The sequence below is a fragment of the Gambusia affinis genome, linkage group LG09, assembly GCF_019740435.1.
Source record: "Gambusia affinis linkage group LG09, SWU_Gaff_1.0, whole genome shotgun sequence".
NCBI classification, from domain to species: Eukaryota; Metazoa; Chordata; class Actinopteri; order Cyprinodontiformes; family Poeciliidae; genus Gambusia; species Gambusia affinis.
In genome coordinates, this window is record NC_057876.1 from 8,787,252 (window position 1) to 8,807,108 (window position 19,857).

A 19,857-nucleotide genomic window follows, 5' to 3' on the forward strand; every position below is an offset into this window, starting at 1 on the left:
ACTATACCAATAACAGCCAAGTGTATGTTGGCTTGTTTCTTTTTTTAATTCACTTTTGATACTGTGAAAAAATCTTTCGTTCGGAAAGATTAAAACAATACAGCTTTGACAAAATCAGGTGTGGTATTCAATTTTTTAAATTATTATTAATTTTGGCTCATACCTGTATCCGTACCGCTGTCTCGCCTGTTTGGAAGATGTGGCTCCGGTTGATCTGACCCTCCTGGCGTTCCGTAGACTAGTAGCTTCTGTTGCGTAAACAGGAGGAGTTGATATATTGAATTAAATTGTTATATTATGACCTGTAGCTAACTTATAATATATACAGAGTAAAGTTACGTAAATATTAAATAAAATGGAGACCGAAAATCGGACTCTAAAGGTAAGTTAGGATCAAACTGCGGATGATAAACGTGTGAAGCTAGCTAAGGAACGCTAATATGAAAATGCTAACAGTTTTTATCAGTGAAGGTGTTGCATAATTTCACATAATATAGTACATTTAACTGTAAGTAAAATCACACATAAAATGTAAAAATAAATTTTTGTAATATGGTGCAGGTATTAAAACTAAACTGTCAACACGGGCCTTACAAAGTGAGCTAGCCGTGCTATGTATGCAATTTTGGCTTTTCGAAGGCTATACGATTATCAGTGTCTGCTTCTATTTTAATGTAAATACGGTGGTGAAATTTAAAACTGATATGCGTATCTGTGTCAGAGAGCATTTCTTGGAGGCTTGGAGGTTGATATCCGTGGTACCAGCGATAATTACAAAAATGAGGGGCACTGCGAACAACTGTCTATACAACGCTAATATTAATTAAAATTTCTGAAATGAATCATTCAGCCACAATGCACTCTGAAAATTTTTTCTCAGAATTTTATTTTTGAATTATCATGGCATCTGTCATTTGTTTGTTCCAGAGATCCCATGGAGGTGAAGAAAAGTCGGGCTCAGAAGGATCGGAGGATGACGATTATGTCCCATATGTTCCAGTCAAAATTAGGAAACAACAAATGGTGAGTAATGTTACGAAACAAAGAAATGACAAGTCTGTGCAAAATTAATGTTTAGGTTCTTGTTCCACGTGACCAAGTTAATTTACATTAACCTTTTTTCTTAATATTTATTAAATCCTTTCCCCCCCTTATACTGATTCCATTATAAAACCACACACCAATAATTTTAATCTTTTTTACTTCATTATTATTGTAATAATCTGAATCTTGCGAATTTTTGTTTTTTTGTCAAAGTCGGGTAAATGAATATTAAGGGTTTGTTAGGCCTTTAATATTTTGAGTTACATAACTTTATGTTATGTAGTTGTACTTTAAGTTAGTATGTAGTCAAGCTTTTTGAATGTTTACAGCTCCAGAAGATGCTACGGCTGCGTGGAAAGGCCGTAGATGAGGATCAGAAGGACAGCGGAGAGGAACAAAGGGATGAAGAGGAGGGCCTTGGTCCACGCTCCAATGTTAGTCTCCTCGACCAACATCAACACCTCAAGGAGAAAGCAGAAGGTTCAGAGCAGAGCTTCTCCATGTAACAACACTTGTCTCTATTTTTCTGTCTTTACTTAAAGGGATCTGTAACAGTTTTTACTTGTCTGTGTATGCAGCCCGTAAGGAGTCTGCAAAAGAAAAACAGCTGAAGGAGGAAGAGAAGATTCTGGAAAGCGTAGCTGAGGGCAGAGGTACATTAACACAACCAAGACCCTCAGAAGTCCGAGTAATTCAGTAGTGAAATTGAGAACCGTGTAGATGACAGAACTAATTGCACAAACTTAAATCTTTTCTTCTAGCTCTGATGTCTGTAAAGGAAATGGCCAAAGGTATCATATATGATGACCCAATTAAAACAAGGTGAAGCTTTACGTAATAAAGCTCTTTTTGAAGTCCAAAAAAAATGGACTTCACTTTTTTTTTTTTTTGGGTGGTGAGGGCTCATTTAACTGATTTACATTAATTCGTAGCTGGAAGGCACCACGATACATCTTAAATATGCCAAACACAAGACATGAGCGAGTCAGGAAGAAATTCCACATCCTGGTGGACGGAGAAGGCATCCCTGCTCCCATCAAAAGCTTCAGGGAGATGAAGTTTCCGCCAGGTGACACCACTCGACATCTCCCACGCTAAAACTGCATTCTGTGGTTTTATGTCTCTCCTGTTAACATATTTCTGTTTTTACATTTGCAGCGATTCTAAAAGGTTTAAAAAAGAAGGGGATTGTCCATCCAACCCCAATTCAGATCCAAGGAATCCCCACAGTGTAAGTGATGGGATGATCCCTGTTAGGATTTAATGCATGTAAAAGCTGTTCATGAACTGACAGTGCTTGTGTGTAGTCTATCAGGTCGAGACATGATTGGCATCGCCTTCACGGGATCAGGAAAGACTTTGGTCTTCACTCTGCCAATCATCATGTTTGCCCTTGAGCAGGAGAAACGTTTGCCTTTTTTCAAGAGAGAGGGACCATATGGACTCATCATCTGTCCCTCAGTAAGACATGCCAGACTCTTTTTTTTTTTTTTTTTTTTTTTTTTTTCTTGAAGAAACGAGAGAAATATTTGACATTTTACTTGACAAACACCGGTTGACTACATGACTTCAAAAATGTCTTTTATTTGTACTTAAGAAACCACATTTTGGCAAATTGCCTATTAAATAATAATTTCAGTGGAAATGTGTCCATTGCATTGTCGCAAACAAATGAAGTTGAATGGAAGTAAAATAATAATGGAAATTGATAACTTTTATAATTTTGTCCATGATAAATGTGAGTAGAAATTATTCAGCAGTAACAGAAGATGAATGTGTTGAGTCTCAATAATTGTTAGCTTTGATTTCAGAGTTTATATTGTAAAAAATATTGTCGTACTTTAACTGGTTATATTTTTCTGGTATATATGCGATAGAACCGCATGCTTTCACAAAAAGAAAAATTACTTTGAAAAGATAAATTGTAATCAACAGCTAAAACACCTGGAAAGGAAATAAATCTGAATCAATTAGGAAAAGCCTGAGCAATGCATCTCTACTGCTCTGATTTGTTCAGACCAAAATTTGCTGCACATCTTTGTCCCCTCGTATTTTATTTTATTTATTTTTTTTCGGTTTTAGACCTCAATTACATAAGCAATGGAAAATCTTTTACTTGTCATACAATAAAACATCTGCAGCCTTTCCCCCCTCTCTCCCCCAGCGAGAGTTGGCGAGACAGACTCATGGCATCATAGAGTATTACTGCAAGCTGCTGGAAGAGGAAGGAGCTCCTCAGCTGCGCACAGCCCTCTGCATCGGAGGAATGTCTGTCAAGGAGCAGATGGAGGTGGTGAAACAGTAAGTAAGATTGATTGTTCAGTGGCGAAAAATCAGCTCACTGTGCCATTTGGAAGCGTTCAGCTACGTCACTCTGAGAAACACAGACACTCGAGAAGGGGTTCCTACGAACCGTGTCGCAAAGTGTAACATCGAAAAGCAGAGTAGCTACCTGTATTTGAGGATTCTTATTTGTATTTTATTTTTTTTTATTGTTTTCAGCGGCGTCCACATGATGGTCGCCACCCCTGGAAGATTGATGGACCTGCTACAAAAGAAGATGGTCAGTCTTGACATTTGCCGCTACTTGGCTCTGGATGAAGCAGACAGGATGATTGACATGGGGTTCGAAGAAGACATCCGGACCATATTTTCCTATTTTAAGGTGAGGCACTTGTGGTGTAAATAAGCGACGCTGGGGAACGGACCATCAACATGTTGTTATTGGTGGGTGTCCACTTTTCTGCAACCTTCAGATGCAACCATTGTTACCTCTGTTTTGGGTCGAGCTAAAATATCCTTTTAGGACATTTTGAAGTGACCTGGGCAAGTGCAGTTTAAGTAAGCGAGTGGTCAAATCTGGAGTGTCTGTTTTACAATACACACATCACAGTGCAGTTGTTGCAGTTTCCATGTTCCTCTGATCAGTGATCTGGATGTCTTATTGTGTATTTTAGTCACTGAATTGAAGTATTTTTATTTTTTTTTTTACGTGCTTTCTGGTGACATGAACGCATCACTTTCTCCAGCACGGCTGACGAGGCCGAGGACGTCTGCGGCGTCAAACTTTAATTTAGGCTCGATTTGGAATATCAGCTCTCACATTTACTCTCTAAAATCTTCATTCTCCGACGAGTGCACACTCTGATGAAATCCTCATTCTGAACTCAACCACAAGTGAGAGACAGTGAGAGGAAAGATGGAGAAACCAGTTCTCCAGACGCAGCCGTCCACCTTACCTTTTGTTGAACAGACGCATAAAAATATATACTTAAAATGACTCCTAATAGCTCACGGCAGGTCTACTTTCTATTTCATCTAAAAGTCATTTATGAAGTGCAATATTCTGTTGGTCTCAGAAACGCTTCCTGAAGACAATCTGTGGCCCGTATTCCTTATATTCTCCCCGGCTGATCTGGTGAATGAACTTTGCTTTGCTTAAATTGTGTTTTGATTCTGGATTTTTCCAGAATTTTCTTTGTCTTTTTTTCTTTTTTTTTTTTCTTTTGCGTTTCAATGCTAAGTTGTAATTTTTCCCTCACTCCTAAATCTGTCGGAGGAAGTGAAGTTAATCATCTAGAATTGGCCACGTTGTGTGTTCCAGCTGCTGCACTCAATCTGTTGATGCAGACTATAAAATAAAAACCAGCCTTCCTGATTTTTTGTGCATGTGTGTTTTGTCTGTGTTTTCCAGGGACAAAGGCAGACCCTACTTTTCAGTGCTACTATGCCGAAGAAGATCCAGAACTTTGCCAAGAGTGCTCTGGTCAAACCGGTCACTATTAACGTGGGCAGAGCCGGAGCTGCAAGCTTGGATGTAATCCAGGTACGTTTTTCTGTGTTGCTGTAAGACTTCTCAAATCTTCTCATAGATTTCATCTTAAAGATTTTCATGAGCTTATTTTTTATTTTTTTTTCCAATGCAGGAAGTGGAATATGTCAAAGAGGAGGCCAAGATGGTGTACCTGCTGGAGTGCCTCCAGAAAACCCCGCCTCCAGTAAGAAACTCAGTTCACTGTGCAAACATCCTGACAAAATGAGGGAGTGTATGGAAAGCGACTGTTTGTTTTGACAGGTGTTGATGTTTGCTGAGAAAAAGGCCGACGTAGACGCCATCCACGAATATTTGTTGCTTAAGGGAGTGGAGGCGGTGGCCATACATGGAGGAAAAGGTATGCAGAATTATGTTGATGCTACTTTGCAAAAACGGTGAACGAAGGAGTGTTTAACCCCGCATGAGATTTTCTCCCGAAAATCTGCTTGTATTTCCTCATTAATCCCAGCAGATGTCGCCCTTCTTGCAAATGTCACAAGGTTCTGTGAAGCAGTGACTAATCAGGTGTATAAACTAAGGTTTTATTTGTTGATTCTTTTTGCAGATCAGGAAGAAAGAACTAAAGCCATAGAAGCGTTCAAAGAAGGGAAGAAAGACGTTTTAGTTGCCACAGACGTTGCATCTAAAGGTCTCGATTTCCCAGCTATTCAGCATGTAGTGAACTACGACATGCCTGAGGAGATAGAAAACTACGGTAAAGAGGATATATGTTGATAAATAAATCTAACTACACAAGAGTGTCACCTTATGTAGTTGGTTGTGGACTTCTCTAGTGCCTCGCTATCAATTTTTTGTCGTTTTAGTCCACAGAATAGGAAGAACCGGACGATCAGGCAAGACCGGTATTGCCACAACGTTCATCAATAAGGGCTGTGGTGAGGAAACATTACTTTTTTTTTATTCAAGTTATTTATCCTCAAAATTGTTGTTCTTTTACTTTTACTTTGCTGCAGATATTACAGATATCTGTTGTCCCCCCCATCCATCCTTACTGTAGAGAAGTGAAATGTTGCTGTTCCAAGTGTTCTGTAGCCTCTAATAGGTTTTCTTCCAGGATTGCTCTGCATTAAACTTCGCCACCTGCAGAATCACACTTTGCATTTGTGTCAGACACTTTAGCAAAGAAGTTTCCAACCTTTTAATATTTTGAAAGCGAAATATAATTTTCACTCTTGTTTGATAGATTTGCACTGCTGCATAATGTTATTTAGCAAATTATTTCTATTTGCTAAATGTCACAAAAACGAGAGTGAAAGTGTGTCAGAGATGTATTAATGTCTCTAAAGTCAGACGTTGAAAATGTTTGGCAGCGTTACATTTGAACTATCTGACTTGGGTTAAACGTTTTGAGTTTTCTTCGCTCTCTGGTGTAACTGAGTCCATTTAGCAGGCCGCCTCACTCACACATGCCTTTTCAGATCAGCCCACAACTTCTCCATGGGACTGAGATCAGGACTTTGTGGTGGCCACTTCAAAACAATGCTTTTGCTGACCTTAAGCCACTTTTGTCTGTTTGCTCAGTGTTGTTGCTCATTTGGAAGATCAATCTGCACCCGAGTTTTAACTTCCTGGATGGTGTCTGTAGTTGTCGCTTTAATGTTTCCACATAATGGTCCTTCTTCATCATGCCATCTATTTTTTGAAATTCAGTTCTTTCTGCAGCAAGACGGCCCCACAACATAATTCACAGTAAGAATGGTACAAGCAATCCCCCTGTTTTTTTTTTTTCTGGCTAAACACTTCCACTTTACTGTCATCAGATCACAGGGCATGTCTCTAAAATGTCCATCTGCAAACTGCAGTCTGGCTTTTTACGTTTCTTTTGAAGTAAAGTCTTCTTCCTCGCTGAGTGGCCTTTCAGTCCATGTCTGTACAGAACACATTTCACTGCGGAGAATGACACTGTCTTACCAGGTTCAGCTAGCACCTTCACAAGGTTTTTGGTTTTAATTTCGGGGTCAATTTGCACATTTTGGACCAAACTTGAGCGGGTGAGATGGTTGGACGTTCCCACCACGTCTGTACGTACACATGACACCTTGAACGGATGAACCCAACACCTGGAAGCATCTGGAAATGATTCCCAAGGATGAGCCAGAAATTTCCTAATCCATGACATTGTCATCGGGGCTTTCTCTTGTTGCTTAAAGAAACAGTAATCTTTCTTTATGTTAACTGCTGATTTTGAAGACATCAGTAAATAAATCTGACACATTCTTTAGTTTTTTTTTCCCACTATTGTGGCCTTCAGTAAGTAGAAGTGGATCTGGTCATTCTGAGCTAAAACAAGCCTTATTTAACTTCAGAGTCAGACAGTAAGAAGAGACGTGCTCCTATACTTTTATTTGGTGCATGTAAACGTCAATGCTACAATGTCACTGCATTGTAGCATTGACAAAAAGTGACAAACTGTAAACAAGATACAGTGAAAGTGCTGCAGAATCATCCTGACCAAATCTTCTTCCGTCTTATGACGTTAGTCCTCCCAGTGGCAACTGGATCCAGACGTTAAAAACCACCCAACTCTGGAGCCCAAGCCGCTACTGTCTGTACATTATCTGTGAGGAAATGCTTGCTGATGGTAAACTAAGTTCAGCACAAGCCATTTTAGAAAATGAAGCTCCTAAAGTAAAGTCAAATGGCTTTTACCAAATGCAAAATACCAGCTGGCTAGTTCCTGTAAGTTGGTTCTATTTTAATGTTAGATTTGTATGTTCACGCTTTAGTGGAACAAAATAGACGCAAACTACTCAAACGCGGTCGACATAAGTAATGAGTCTTAGAGCAATAAGTATCTAAATGTAGTAAGTTTTACAAAGAAATGCTACTCAAATAAAGTACAGATGCTCCACACACCGTGTGTAAGTATAGTACATAATGACCAAGAGCTGATAAAAGTTAACTGCAGGGTGAAACCAGCTAGGCTTCAGGGGACAAGAACCTGTGACTTCAGCAGCGTTGGTCTCGTCTCTCCTAACAGACGAGTCTGTGCTGATGGACCTGAAAGCTCTGCTGGTCGAAGCCAAACAGAAGGTTCCCCCAGTGCTCCAGGTGCTCCAGACGGGCGACGAGACCATGCTGGACATCGGAGGTGAGCTACTTTGTTGTGACATTTCTGAACCCTTATCACCTCACGGTGTTAGCAGGTTTATTCTAACACGTCCCGCTGCCGTGTCTTCCCAGGGGAGAGGGGCTGCACGTTCTGCGGTGGTCTCGGCCATCGTATCACCGACTGTCCCAAGCTGGAGGCCATGCAGACCAAGCAGGTCACCAACATCGGTCGGAAAGACTACCTGGCTCATAGCTCGATGGACTTTTAAATGCTTCTTCTTTTTTTTTTTATGCAAGAATGCAAGTTGTCCTGATGAAGGTGAAAATATTTCTGTGGAAATGTTACACTTACATGTAATGTCTCTGAATTGAGGAAGTTCATTTTATCATCCTCCTCTAGGTCTGTCAGACAAAAGTGATTGTTTGCTTCTTTTCCTCTTAAGTTACTTGCTGTGAATATGTTTTTTTTTTTTTAATACTGCTAGTATCATCTGAATTGTAAATAAAGCCTTTATATTTTATGTGATCTTTTTGTATTATGTACAAAATTGAAGAAGTGTGGTGAGGTTTTCTACGAGGAAGTTGACGTGGTTGCAAAATAATTCAAAGGGAAGTTTGACTCAAGAAAACAGCAGCACACTCAACTTGTGTGTCCTTTCTTTTGTAACAAGTTGCAGATGATTATTTTTTTTAACTCCTCCTTTAGCCAGGGACACAGGTTGACGGCAGTATAACAGCAGATCATGACGTCAAGGAAAAAGTCAGACCTGTGGTAGAGGAGGCCTAATTTTAACCTCATCACTTGTCACAGTTTTTGCCACATCGCGACAACTGCTGTTGACGTGTGAACAGTTTTCACCCAAAGCGTACGAGCATGGAGGTCACTTTCAAAGAGGGGATGCTGCATCTTCAAGGGGCCAAGTTTGGAAAAGTAAGTTGAATCTTTTATCACGATAAAGAAAGAGGAAAAACTCTGCCTGCTTTTTACTGCTCGGCTAAAATGCGTCAATTGAGTGTCCAGTTCTTATAAAAGGTATGAAAAAGTTTAAAATGTACATAGTGCTTTTGCATAAAAACGCTTTCACAGTATTGGCATTTGTGTTACAGTACCTTGTACGGCACGGCGTTCTACTTTTTAAGATTATTTAAAAAATAAAAATAATAATGTAGATGTCAATAGAGCTATCTGGTTATTAATCCTCTCAAGTATAGATACACTTCTACTCCAAATATTGCAAAGCTTTACAAACTAGATTGCATTTGATTTACTACACGTCACTGGTGCAAGGCAGCAGAATTGTCCGTCACTCTTCTGCAGTAATAATGGGCTGGTATGAAAACTCATGTCGAATTTCATTTCCCTGTGTGATTTTTCTTTCTAGGAGAATTTAGAGGTTAAATGACTGATGAAACAATACTTGGTATTTCTACAGAAACAGAAATCAGCCTTGTAAGTTCCATTTCAGCTTACTCAATCGCAATAAATAGACGTGCAAAAATGAAATTTAAAAATAACTGCAGCAGCCACACGAAAACAGTGCACCAAGTTCAGCTAAACCCAAATTCGACACCCACGTACAGGATGGTGTATTTATTTACATGTCCGCAGTGCCAAGAAAAAAATAAAACAAACAGTTCCCCCCGCTCTTACAAATTTGTTCCGTTTCTGCTTTTTGGCAAATGTGAGATGCATCTTTATGCTTCGGTTTGGCCAGCGATGGTTTCCTCCTTGGATCTCTCGCATGAATACCTTTTTTTTTTTTTTGCCGAGCCTCTCATTACAGCTAGTGAATCATGAACGCAGGCCGTAACTGAGGCAAGTGACATCTGTGATGCTTTAAATGTTGTTTTGGTTGCTTTTGTGACCTCGTGGATGAGTTGTGGATGCGGTCTTGAGATATTTTTTGGCCACTCCTGGGGAGGGTCAGCAGTGTTTGGTGGTGTTTTTTATTTTTTATTTTTATTTTTTTGTGGATGCCACTCTTCATTGCTGGACTTCTGAAGCCTTTGAAGGAAATGAGCTTGAAACCCTTTCCAGACTGATGGATAACAGTAACTTTCTTATTTGTTTCTGAATTTCTTTCTACCACGGCATGAGGTGTTGCTTGTAGAGGCCTTTTCTCCCTCCATCATGGTGTTAGAGAGGTTGCAATTTAAGCTATTTCTTGGTTCTATAACTCTAATGAGGAAAAAAAAGCCTCTGTTGCTGCTGAAATTGAAACCAACATTCCAAAGGAAATCCTGGTAAATTCACAATTTAACAGGTGCAGTTACTTCAAGGTCACATCAACAACTCATCCTGGAGGTCACAAAAGTACCCAAACATCATCTAGAAGCACTGCGGGCATCACATGCCTCAGTTGGCCTCGACGCTCAAGACTAATAAGACAGAGAGCGGGAGAAATTGTATCTCTGGGAGGTTCCCAAATAGAAAACCACTGCTGGCCAAAAAGAGCTTCAAGGAAAATCTCATATTTGTTCAAAAACTCTCAATGGTCCTCAATACTGTGGAGGGAAATTTTCTCTGGACTGATGAGGGAAAAAAAGGTAAAAGGTAAAAGGAAGATATGCTTCCCGTTGCAAAAACTAATGCAGCATATAAGAAAAAGAAATTATTCTCTGTCAAGTTTACTGTTGTTTTTTAAAATTCTCTTTAATAAATAGATCATCAATTGAAAACTTTATTTGTTTTTTACCAAGGTCATTTTTGTCAGAAATTATAATTAGTTTTATGATTGGGACATACTTGCCTAAAAGAAGAATGAAGGAAAATCCAAAGAAGCCAGTACAAAAGAAACATGTGAGGCAAAGACTTTCTTTACGACAGTACTGCATTCTTCAATAATCCGTGCAAGCAAGTTTTACTTTAAAGCACATTTTGTTGCACAAAGTCTATATCTGAAGCTTAAACAGTGAAGTTATGAAATCATTTTGAACAATTTTAACAGGGAAAAAGTAATTTTATTGTAAAGGAGTCAATATGGATCTTTAGAAAGCTGGAGCAGAGATGGGCTTTAGTTGCCGCTACTGCCCCAACTTTTATCTTGCATTTCTCACGCGTTTAGTAGATTAAATTGTTATTTTATTGCATCAAATTATCACAAATTGTGCATTATTGTCACACTTGATAGCTCAGAGAGCGATATTAGTGGCAAGTGTTGTTTGGAGCTGCACCGTGTTTGTGGTTTCCACAGTACCGTGCCCCAGTAAACCAGTGGCCTTATTTATAACATCTGCTGCATAGTGTCCGAATCTCTCACTATACAAGTCGTAAGAATTAAATATAAAAAAAGAAAAGAGATTTTTTTTTTTTTTTACCCTAACCAGATGGAACCAAATGAAGAAAAGACTAATGTTCCAGCCATCCATTGTCTATGGCTGTTCAAACATCAAACATAAAATATTTATCAGAGTGAAGAACATCTGTTGTGTTGTGCAGCATTTGTTAAGCGTTGGCGCTGTTTCTATGGTTCTTGGAAATTTCTAATCAAAAATACACATGCAAGAGGGACTCTCCTAAAACTATTTTGTCCAACATTTGATTTCTAAGAAATTTGAAAGGGGAAGGCAGCATCCGATGCCTGTAGAGAAGTCGATCCAGTCATTTACACGTTCTTTGCATCCCAGCTCTTTGCAAATCTTTCCCTTCCCGGTTGTGCATGTAAGCTTAAATCTAAATCGGATCAGTCCTCCAACTCGTTTATTTTATGTCAGAGTTTAATTTACTACAGTTAAAAGTTGTTTGTAGTATGATACCGAGTTCTTTTAAAGACCTAACTGAGCTTACTTTTAGTTGATTTAAAAGAAAAGAAAAAGACTATAGAATATAGACACAGGATAACTGAACAGATAACTTAGAAGAAAAGCAGTGTATGTTTGTCTTACTGCAATTCAAATGTGGGGTTTCTCAGATCAGTGTTTTGCTATAAAACATAAAACTTGCTGTTTCTTTGGGAGTAAGTGGAAATGTTTATTGCTTTGCAAAACCCTTAAGGTCTGAAAACTAAAGGTCTGTCACTATTAATGAAATCTAGCCTGATTATGGAGCCAAAAACAACTAAAAGCTTGCTAAAGTGGTCTGATAGCTTAATCAGAGATTATTAGCGGAGAGGAAGTTTTTCTGGTATTGTTTTTGCAAGGTTTAAATTTAGGTTTCCAGAAGTTGCAGTGAGAAAATAATGTTCTGCCTTTTAAAAACTGATGCCTTCAGATAAACTTTCACACCTTCTTTTCTTGACCCCTACTATTATGGTCACTTCTGCTTTCTGCAGAGTGTGAATCTTCACGACAATGTCAGAAATTTGGCTTAATTTCATCCTACAGACTCAACCATGAGTGTTCCAACACAAAATCCAAAATCGCTCAAATAAGATTTGGTCAGTAAATGTAAGACAGGACAAACTATAATACAAAGAAAGGTTTCAGATGTTTGAATTTGGTTCCTAAAATCTGTTTCAGGTTCTAGACCAGAGCTGTAAGTCGATGCTGATAATGGGTGGCGAAAAGAGAAGTGAGGCTCTCTCTTCTGGTCTTTGCTCCCGAGTAGCAGGAACAACACGTCACCTGTAGACTTTTGACTTTATTTTCCACTTCAGCTCCGTGAATACGATGAGGATTACCAAGCTGTGTTAGAACGAGAACAGGAGGCCTAACTATTAATCACGCTTCCTGTAAGAACAGTGCAAACACTCCTTCTGTCACCTCACACACACACACACACACACACACACCCACTCACACACTCTGGGATTGAGCTCAGTCTTCAACAACAATTATGTAAAGATTTGGAAAATGTTCGTGTAGTTCTATTTCATTAAAAATAAAAAAATAAAATTTAGCTTCATCCAATCTTTCCGTTAACGCTGACCGACTTCCACATACCCGCTTCAAACCGTATTCCCACAGCATCATGCTGGATGGGGATGCACACGCAGTTTTAAACAGATTCTGCGGCCAATAAAAGTTTACACAGCCCCGTCGAAATCCTGCTTTCCAGACTTAAGAAGGAATTTAAAAATTTTCCACGTCTGATGTGATCTATGCGATCATACTCAATGAATTAGAATATTGATTCTGATGAGACTGCTTGTCAGATCATTTGAAAAATTACTTTAAATAAGGCATTAAGCATAGCCTTTATTAAGTCCACATTTCTGAAATGAAAGTATTTTTATTTTTATGTTAGACTGAAATTCTAATCATTAATGCTGTGTTTTCATTTGTTAGTGGAAAATCCTCATACCTATCAGAATTAAAAGCCTTAAAATCGTCGATCCGTGCAATTAATCTCCGTAATGTGTGGAGTTATGAAATTAATAAACTTGTCAGTCATATTGTAAAATGACAGTCAAATCTTGTAGAAGTGTGCACACCTTCTTAAGCAAATACTTTGCTGAAGCAATTTTTGGATTTATTTCAGCTTTGACTTTTCTTGAGTTCACACATGTGAAAAATGGCGATGGCAGCGTCATGATCTGGGGTTACCTCTCTTCTGATTGGACCTGGGTGAAATCATGATTACTAATTTAATTACTAGCCAGTTTAGACCCCAAACTTCCAGGTATCTGATGGGAATCTGAACGTGAAGAGAGGCTTTGTTTGTTGCATCACTGTGAGTCCAAGCAAACATTGAAATCAGCAACAATATTTGTTTTCAACACACAAAAAAAAAAAAAGTAAAAAAGGGTAGAAGTTTTAGAACGGCGTCCCAGAGAACAGAACTAAATCCAAGAGCAAATACGTGACATGTCTTGATCACTGTGGACAAGAGATGTCCACACAATCTGGGAGAAGATTTGGAAACGTTTTCAGAAGAGTGAGCAAAAAAAGTTCAGATGTGGAACGCTGAAATATTCCGTGATGTATATCTCACGTTAATGGTCTCAGTATTGAAGTTTGAAAATCTGAAATTTTAACAGGGAGGCGTGGCCTCCTCTGAGCCATTGTTTGTTTGTTTTGTTGGTAGGTAAGTAAGTAATTTAGACTAGACAAGCAAAAAAGTAATATTTAGAGTTTAAATGACAGCTCAATCATTATTTTACCCTCTGGCGCCCCTTGTGGTGTGCCTCCGCTCATACAGCTAGAAAATGATGCAGCGTGTGAATGAATGAATGAATGAAATGTGAAGTGCTATGGAGTCCTCTGGACTTGATAAAGTGCTGGACAAGTGCAGACCATTTGCCATTTTTTCAGTGGAGATACTGGAGGCCCATTTCACTTTTCAAATCTGTCTCCATTAAAAAATAATTGTCTCCTTTCTTTTCTTGTCAGAAAACATGGCGTAAAATCTGGATGATGCTCTTCAAACCCAGCTCCATGGGTGTGGGGCGGCTGGAGTTCCGCTCTATATCCGACAGCGAGCAGCTGAAGGCCAGTCGACAGAAAACACAAGAGAGAAAGGTTGTGCGCTTTAGCGACTGTCTGAGCGTCACCCCGGCTGCCAAGGAGTCGTGCCCGGCTCGCTGCACGGCCTTCTACCTGAACACCACACAACACACCTACACCTTCGCCTCCACGGAGAGCCAGGACTGGATCAGTGCCCTCTGCAGTCTTGTCTTCCAGGTACCACGCTTCCCCCTGGTTACCACCCCTGCAGCTGCCCGACTTTCACTTCGTATCAGTGTTTTAATTTGGGAAAAATGCTCAGAAACCGTCCCCACAGCCAGACATGATAAGAACATGGGGAAGTTGAAACATTATCTGGAACTTCTGCCACTTCTCCAATTCTTGTGCTTGCACAAGCCATGTTCTTGCTTGCATCTTACCACTCTGAAGTCATAAAAAGCAGTGATAAGAGGGAGGCGTTTACTCTGTGTAATGTTTACTGTGCCACCGTGTTTGCAGAGGGATCCTGGAGACTCAGAGAAAGGGGATTTTGAGGAAGGGAATGGCCTTACCATGGAGGATAATGACCTTTACTCGTCTTGGAAAAGCGGTAATTCCCATCATTTGTAGCATTCATCCAGCAGGATGAGCGCAACGCTGCACTGTTTCTGCTAGTTGATGACGTATTGCTGTGTGGAAGATGTGCTTCATTCAGAAAACAAAAAGGTACAGCGAAGAGTAAATTTTTCATTTTTACTCAGGATAAACAAGAAAGTCTAAAATATCACCTTCCTTTTATTTTAAATACTTTTGTGTAGAAAATGCCCGCTGTTAATTTCTTAGTGTACATTCATAGTAACATAAAAAAAAACCAAACAAACATATTTTTGGATCGAAGATCGTATGAATCATCACAAAAACAACAGCAACCTAAACTTTTCCAGGTTCTAAAGTGATTCAGTGCTGCCTGTACATGAATAAAGTAGAAATTTGTTTCCACAATGCTGTTACACAGTGAAGAGAAACAGAGCCAAAATACAAAAAACTGTGTTCAACAACCTTACCACAGCCATACTGCTTCTGAACTTGCTCATCAACAAGTGCGACCACTTGTGTGAAAGCCGGAGGTGCTGTTAGCACGACGCTAAGCAGACACCAGCAATGACATTAGAGAGGGAATTGATGTAAACATGGTTATTAGGTCATTTTTGAAGAGCTGAACTCCATCAGTTTTCTTTGGGTAAGACGATTACATTCAAGATCGTTGTCAGAGAATGCTCAGAGAAAAGACTAAAAACAAACAAACAAAAAAATTCCTGTGACTCTGATGACCTTATCTGGCATGTTAATTGTTAAAGGTCATGACAACAAGAATTAGAAAAAACTGACTTCTTTAAAAGTTTTTTTTTTTTTTTTTTTTTTTTTCAGGAGGAAGCATGACTTTGTTTAGCAACGCTGCATCTGATCAAACGATATCTTTTGATCAGATGAGAACTTTTTGTGATGTTTGGCCACAATACCCTACACTATAATTAAGGGAAACCAATCACAATATCAGCACAAACGGCTCATACCGTTTGTGCCCTCTTCAGTGATGAAGAGGGCGTGTTTTGGGGCCGCAGGGCCCCGAGTGCCTCAGAGTGACCAAGATGACCACACGCCTTTTGTAACCCAAAGCTTGCAAGAGTGAAATTAAAGCCTTTCTGTCTGAACACTGAGGCTTGTTTCAAATGCTATTGTGTAACGGGACAGAAACCCTAAACGCGTCAGTATGCCCAAAAGAAAAGCATAGAGGCATTGCAGTGGCCTACTTAAAGTAAAGGGCTCAAACTAATCGGAACCTCAATGAACTGAAGTAGCTGCACAGAAGAGTTGGCCGAAATCCGTCCTCAGTGACATGAATGACTGATAAAATCACACAGGAAACAACTATTTCAAGTTACTGTTACCAAATATACTGAATCATGAGGTGGAACTTTTCATGCAGACCTCCCTCCCCCTCCATTACCTTTCTCTTAGTTTCATAAATTATGACTCTGTTGAAACCGCTGAGTGTTTTTTTTCACACCTAAAACCAGAGAGTTTCTGGTTATGTCCTAAAACGTACATGTGAATTTAAAGAGAATGTTTTCTTTTGTTTAGAAAGGAAATAACAAAAGAAGTTGGCGGTTTCCCTCCCAATTTGCACATACGCTAAAAACATCCAAAGAAGTCGAACTGAGCAACAAAAAGCGCAACGCCTCTCATCGTAAACGCTGCTACGAATGTCAAACACCTTCTCCTTTACCTTTAGTCTGATCCACAAACTGTTTACACCCAAGTACAGTATAATATCATCATCAAAATCATAAACCAGATTATTTTCATTTAACATTAAAAAACTCTTCAGTAATCTCTCTTTTGAAAGATTGAACTCGTGCTTGGATAAGCAGGTACTTTTTACAAACACCGGAAAGTCTAGCTCTCACCACGTCGTTACTGTAATGTAGTATAAATACCTTGATGGTTAATGTCAAATTAGTCACTTACTATATAAATGTAAGACGACCAGACGGTATGTCGCAACATAATAAACTGTAAGCATCTGCTGAAACTCGTCAGAAGCAGTTAAGTGTGCTCATTTGTTCAGGCGTTAAAGCTCGAATGCTTTGGCATCAGCAAGTTCCGGCTTATAAAAATGCGTTTCCTTTCATTTCCGAGCGGATTACATTCCCAAGTCACCCGGGTAGCTCCAACGCATGGAGAGATTAGCAGAGTGCGAGTAATTTTGAATCCGACTGTCTGTTTGAAATGCGTCTGTTTCCTTTAATGACACTCCGCTTCTCAAGAGCTGCTATAAAACGTTTCTTGGATTTGCTCGGCCCTGATGTGTGAACATCTCCCTGCTGGGTTGTTTTCCGACGTGCAGAGCCGACGCTTCCTCCTGACCAGTACAAAGTCAAGGTTCTGGGCACGGACGCGGCTAAGAGGTGCAAACTGGCCGGGGAGTATGTGGTGTTCACAGACAGCGAGGCCTTGGAGCTCCTCGACGTCAACACAGGTGGAGTCATCTACAGCTGGCCGTACAGACTCCTGCGCAAGTTTGGACAAGTGGAGGTAAAGGTGTAGAGAACCTCATCAATTCATCTTAATGCCTAAAGAGAGATTTTATCACAGATTATCGCACAGCGACTCATTTGTATGAGTTGTATGCTCAGTCAAGTCTTTGTGAACATGCAATGTCCCAGAAAATTATTCATGCACCTTTTTTTTTTTTTGACGTGGTACGTCAATATATCTTGCTGTGATTTAGTGTGATGGAGCAACGCCAAGTTCAGCATATGACATGGTTTTAATTTAAGATAATAATCTGAAAGTGTAGCATGCACTTCAGGTCAATAGCAGCCTTGTCAGGTCATTAATGCAAATAAGAACGCCTTATCAGTAGCTTACCTAGTTAAATAAAGGTTGAATGAAGCACATTTGCATGCTCCCCTCTCTCCCAATCAATACTTTTTAATCACAATTATACCTGCAAATCTTTTGGGGTGTGTTTGTACTAGCTTTGGACAAAAATAACTCACGCCCGTATAATTTAGATGGAGAACATCTTTGAACGTCCCTGTTCAAGTCAGTTGGTCTGGACTTTGACTGGGCCTTTTTATCATACCAGTATAGTCTTTTAAGACTAGAACTTGTTAAAAGGTTTGACGCAGACAATACATCTTCTATACTGGCTGTATTTGTGGTTCACTAATGTTGTCTTGCAAACCACCGATGCCTTTACAGAAGAGCTGCAATTAAACTGAAACACAGCTGGACTCTATTCTTTTTTTTGCTTTTGTTGTGTTTTATGCTGACCAATTCAATTCAAAATTATAGAAAACTTTATTCATCCCTAAGGGAAATTGGAAATGGAAAACTGGGGGGAAAAAATGCAATCAGAGTAAATGGGGCTGCTTACAAATGCAGGTCACGCTTTTTAGATTTTTATTTATTTTTTTAATTTAAAAATGTTATATTGCACTTCACTTTGCAGTTATTAGCTGCTTTGTGTCGACCACATAAAATCCCAACAGCAAACAGTGAAGATTGTGGTTGTAACGTGACGCGATGTTACCGCTTCCAAGATGTAGGGATAATTTTACATGGCTCGATATTTGCAAAAGAAATGCTAAACATGAATTGTGCGCTGGTTTGATTGTGATTGCAGGGGGGCTTCTGCATCGAAGCAGGCCGTCGCTGTGATTCGGGAGAGGGAGTGTTCACCTTCCTGACCCGTGACGGCCCCCAGATCTTCCAGGCTTTGGCGAGGCAGTGCTCGCTGCAGAAGAAACAGGGTGCTCAACCCACCAGTGTGAAAAAAAGGCCGTCATTTGACGCGTCCTCTGTTGCCCTTCCAGCCACGGTCGGCCAGACCGACGCTTCTCCGATCTACAGTCTCGTGCGGGTTCGTCGTGACAAGGAGGACAGTTCCGACAGCCAATACTCTACGATTAATCTCCTCCCCTCCGAGGAGAGTCTGAAGCATCCGTGTCTTGTCCAGCCTTATCTCTGCGGCAGCAAAGAGGAGGTGGGAGAGGAAACCAAAGAGGAGGAGGAAGAGCTGGAGGAAGAGGAAACAGAGGGCGAGGATGATCGGTGTCATTCCCTTGAAGCTGTAGATGAGGATAGACACACAAATGACAGCATTTATTACAACTGGAGGAAGACCACGCCTCCACTGATGAGAAAAACTGAGATCGGTGAATTCCAGTGCAAGTACAGCGAGACCAAAAGCTACTCCTCCTCCGACCTCCATCCTTCGAATGAGCCCTCTTCTTTTACCCTCACCAATGCACACCACTTTGCCTCCGCTCTACCACAAAGCCTGCATCTCCCCCCTGCAGATACCTACGAATGTGTGGAGTACAACGCTCAGGCAGCGGACGGCATGAACGACCGGGAGGAGGCCATCGGCTCCACCGTCCCATCTGAGCCCTCCGGCAGTTTCAAACAGAGGCTGGCAGAAATCATTTCTAAGGACCTGGCAAAGTTCCAGCCTCCTCTTCCGTACTGAGCCACGGCAGCCCCACCTTTTACAGCAGGCTGTTGGCTCACAGACTGACTGTTTCAAACATGATGAACTGTCACGCGCCATAATTAGGCTTCTGGTGCTTGCAGATGTTCTGTGTGTTTTTCTGCTTTGAAAATGGATCTGGAACTGCACTTTTGTTTGGGGGGGTTTGGGGGGGCGAGTGGGATTTGCAACAGCAAAATGTGCTAATCAGTTTTGTTCTTTGCAGCTTGGACATTAGAGAAGCGTTGCGCCTTTTAAAGCCACTTTGCTTGACCAGGTGATGCAGAAAGCAGTTGTTTAAAAATAAAACCTCTAGCTGATACAGTGCTGAGCTCTCTAATGTTTTGTCGCATTACAAACCAGAAACTTCAATGTAATTTATTGGGATATGATCCAACACGAAGGACCTCGAAGTTGTGAAACCAAAGGAAAAGGTTGCATGGTTTTCCACATTTTTTTTTTCTAAATGAAAAGGACAAAGGTTTTGTCATGGATTTGAGTTTAACTCTCTTTACACTGCAGCTGTCGAGTCCCACCGGCCTGCAACCTTTAGATGCAGCCCTGC

The 19,857-nt window shown here is 40.2% G+C and overlaps 2 protein-coding genes across 2 annotated transcripts; both read left to right on the top strand.

Moving 5' to 3' along the window:
• Positions 1-173: 173 nt before the first annotated feature.
• On the top strand, positions 174-8,451 carry LOC122836561 (probable ATP-dependent RNA helicase DDX41). Its single transcript, XM_044126170.1, has 17 exons — positions 174-382; positions 928-1,023; positions 1,374-1,524; positions 1,623-1,697; positions 1,806-1,866; positions 1,977-2,113; positions 2,203-2,275; positions 2,352-2,505; positions 3,209-3,345; positions 3,547-3,709; positions 4,739-4,870; positions 4,971-5,042; positions 5,120-5,216; positions 5,424-5,573; positions 5,683-5,754; positions 7,860-7,970; positions 8,063-8,451. Exons 1-17 carry the CDS (start codon positions 356-358, stop codon positions 8,197-8,199), a joined length of 1,845 nt encoding a protein of 614 aa, XP_043982105.1. The 5' UTR covers positions 174-355; the 3' UTR covers positions 8,200-8,451.
• A 153-nt stretch (positions 8,452-8,604) lies between these two features.
• On the top strand, positions 8,605-19,616 carry LOC122836562 (docking protein 3-like). The gene is made up of 5 exons (XM_044126171.1): positions 8,605-8,861; positions 14,201-14,491; positions 14,774-14,864; positions 17,163-17,350; positions 18,447-19,616. Exons 1-5 carry the CDS (start codon positions 8,805-8,807, stop codon positions 19,290-19,292), a joined length of 1,473 nt encoding a protein of 490 aa, XP_043982106.1. The 5' UTR covers positions 8,605-8,804; the 3' UTR covers positions 19,293-19,616.
• Positions 19,617-19,857: the final 241 nt, after the last annotated feature.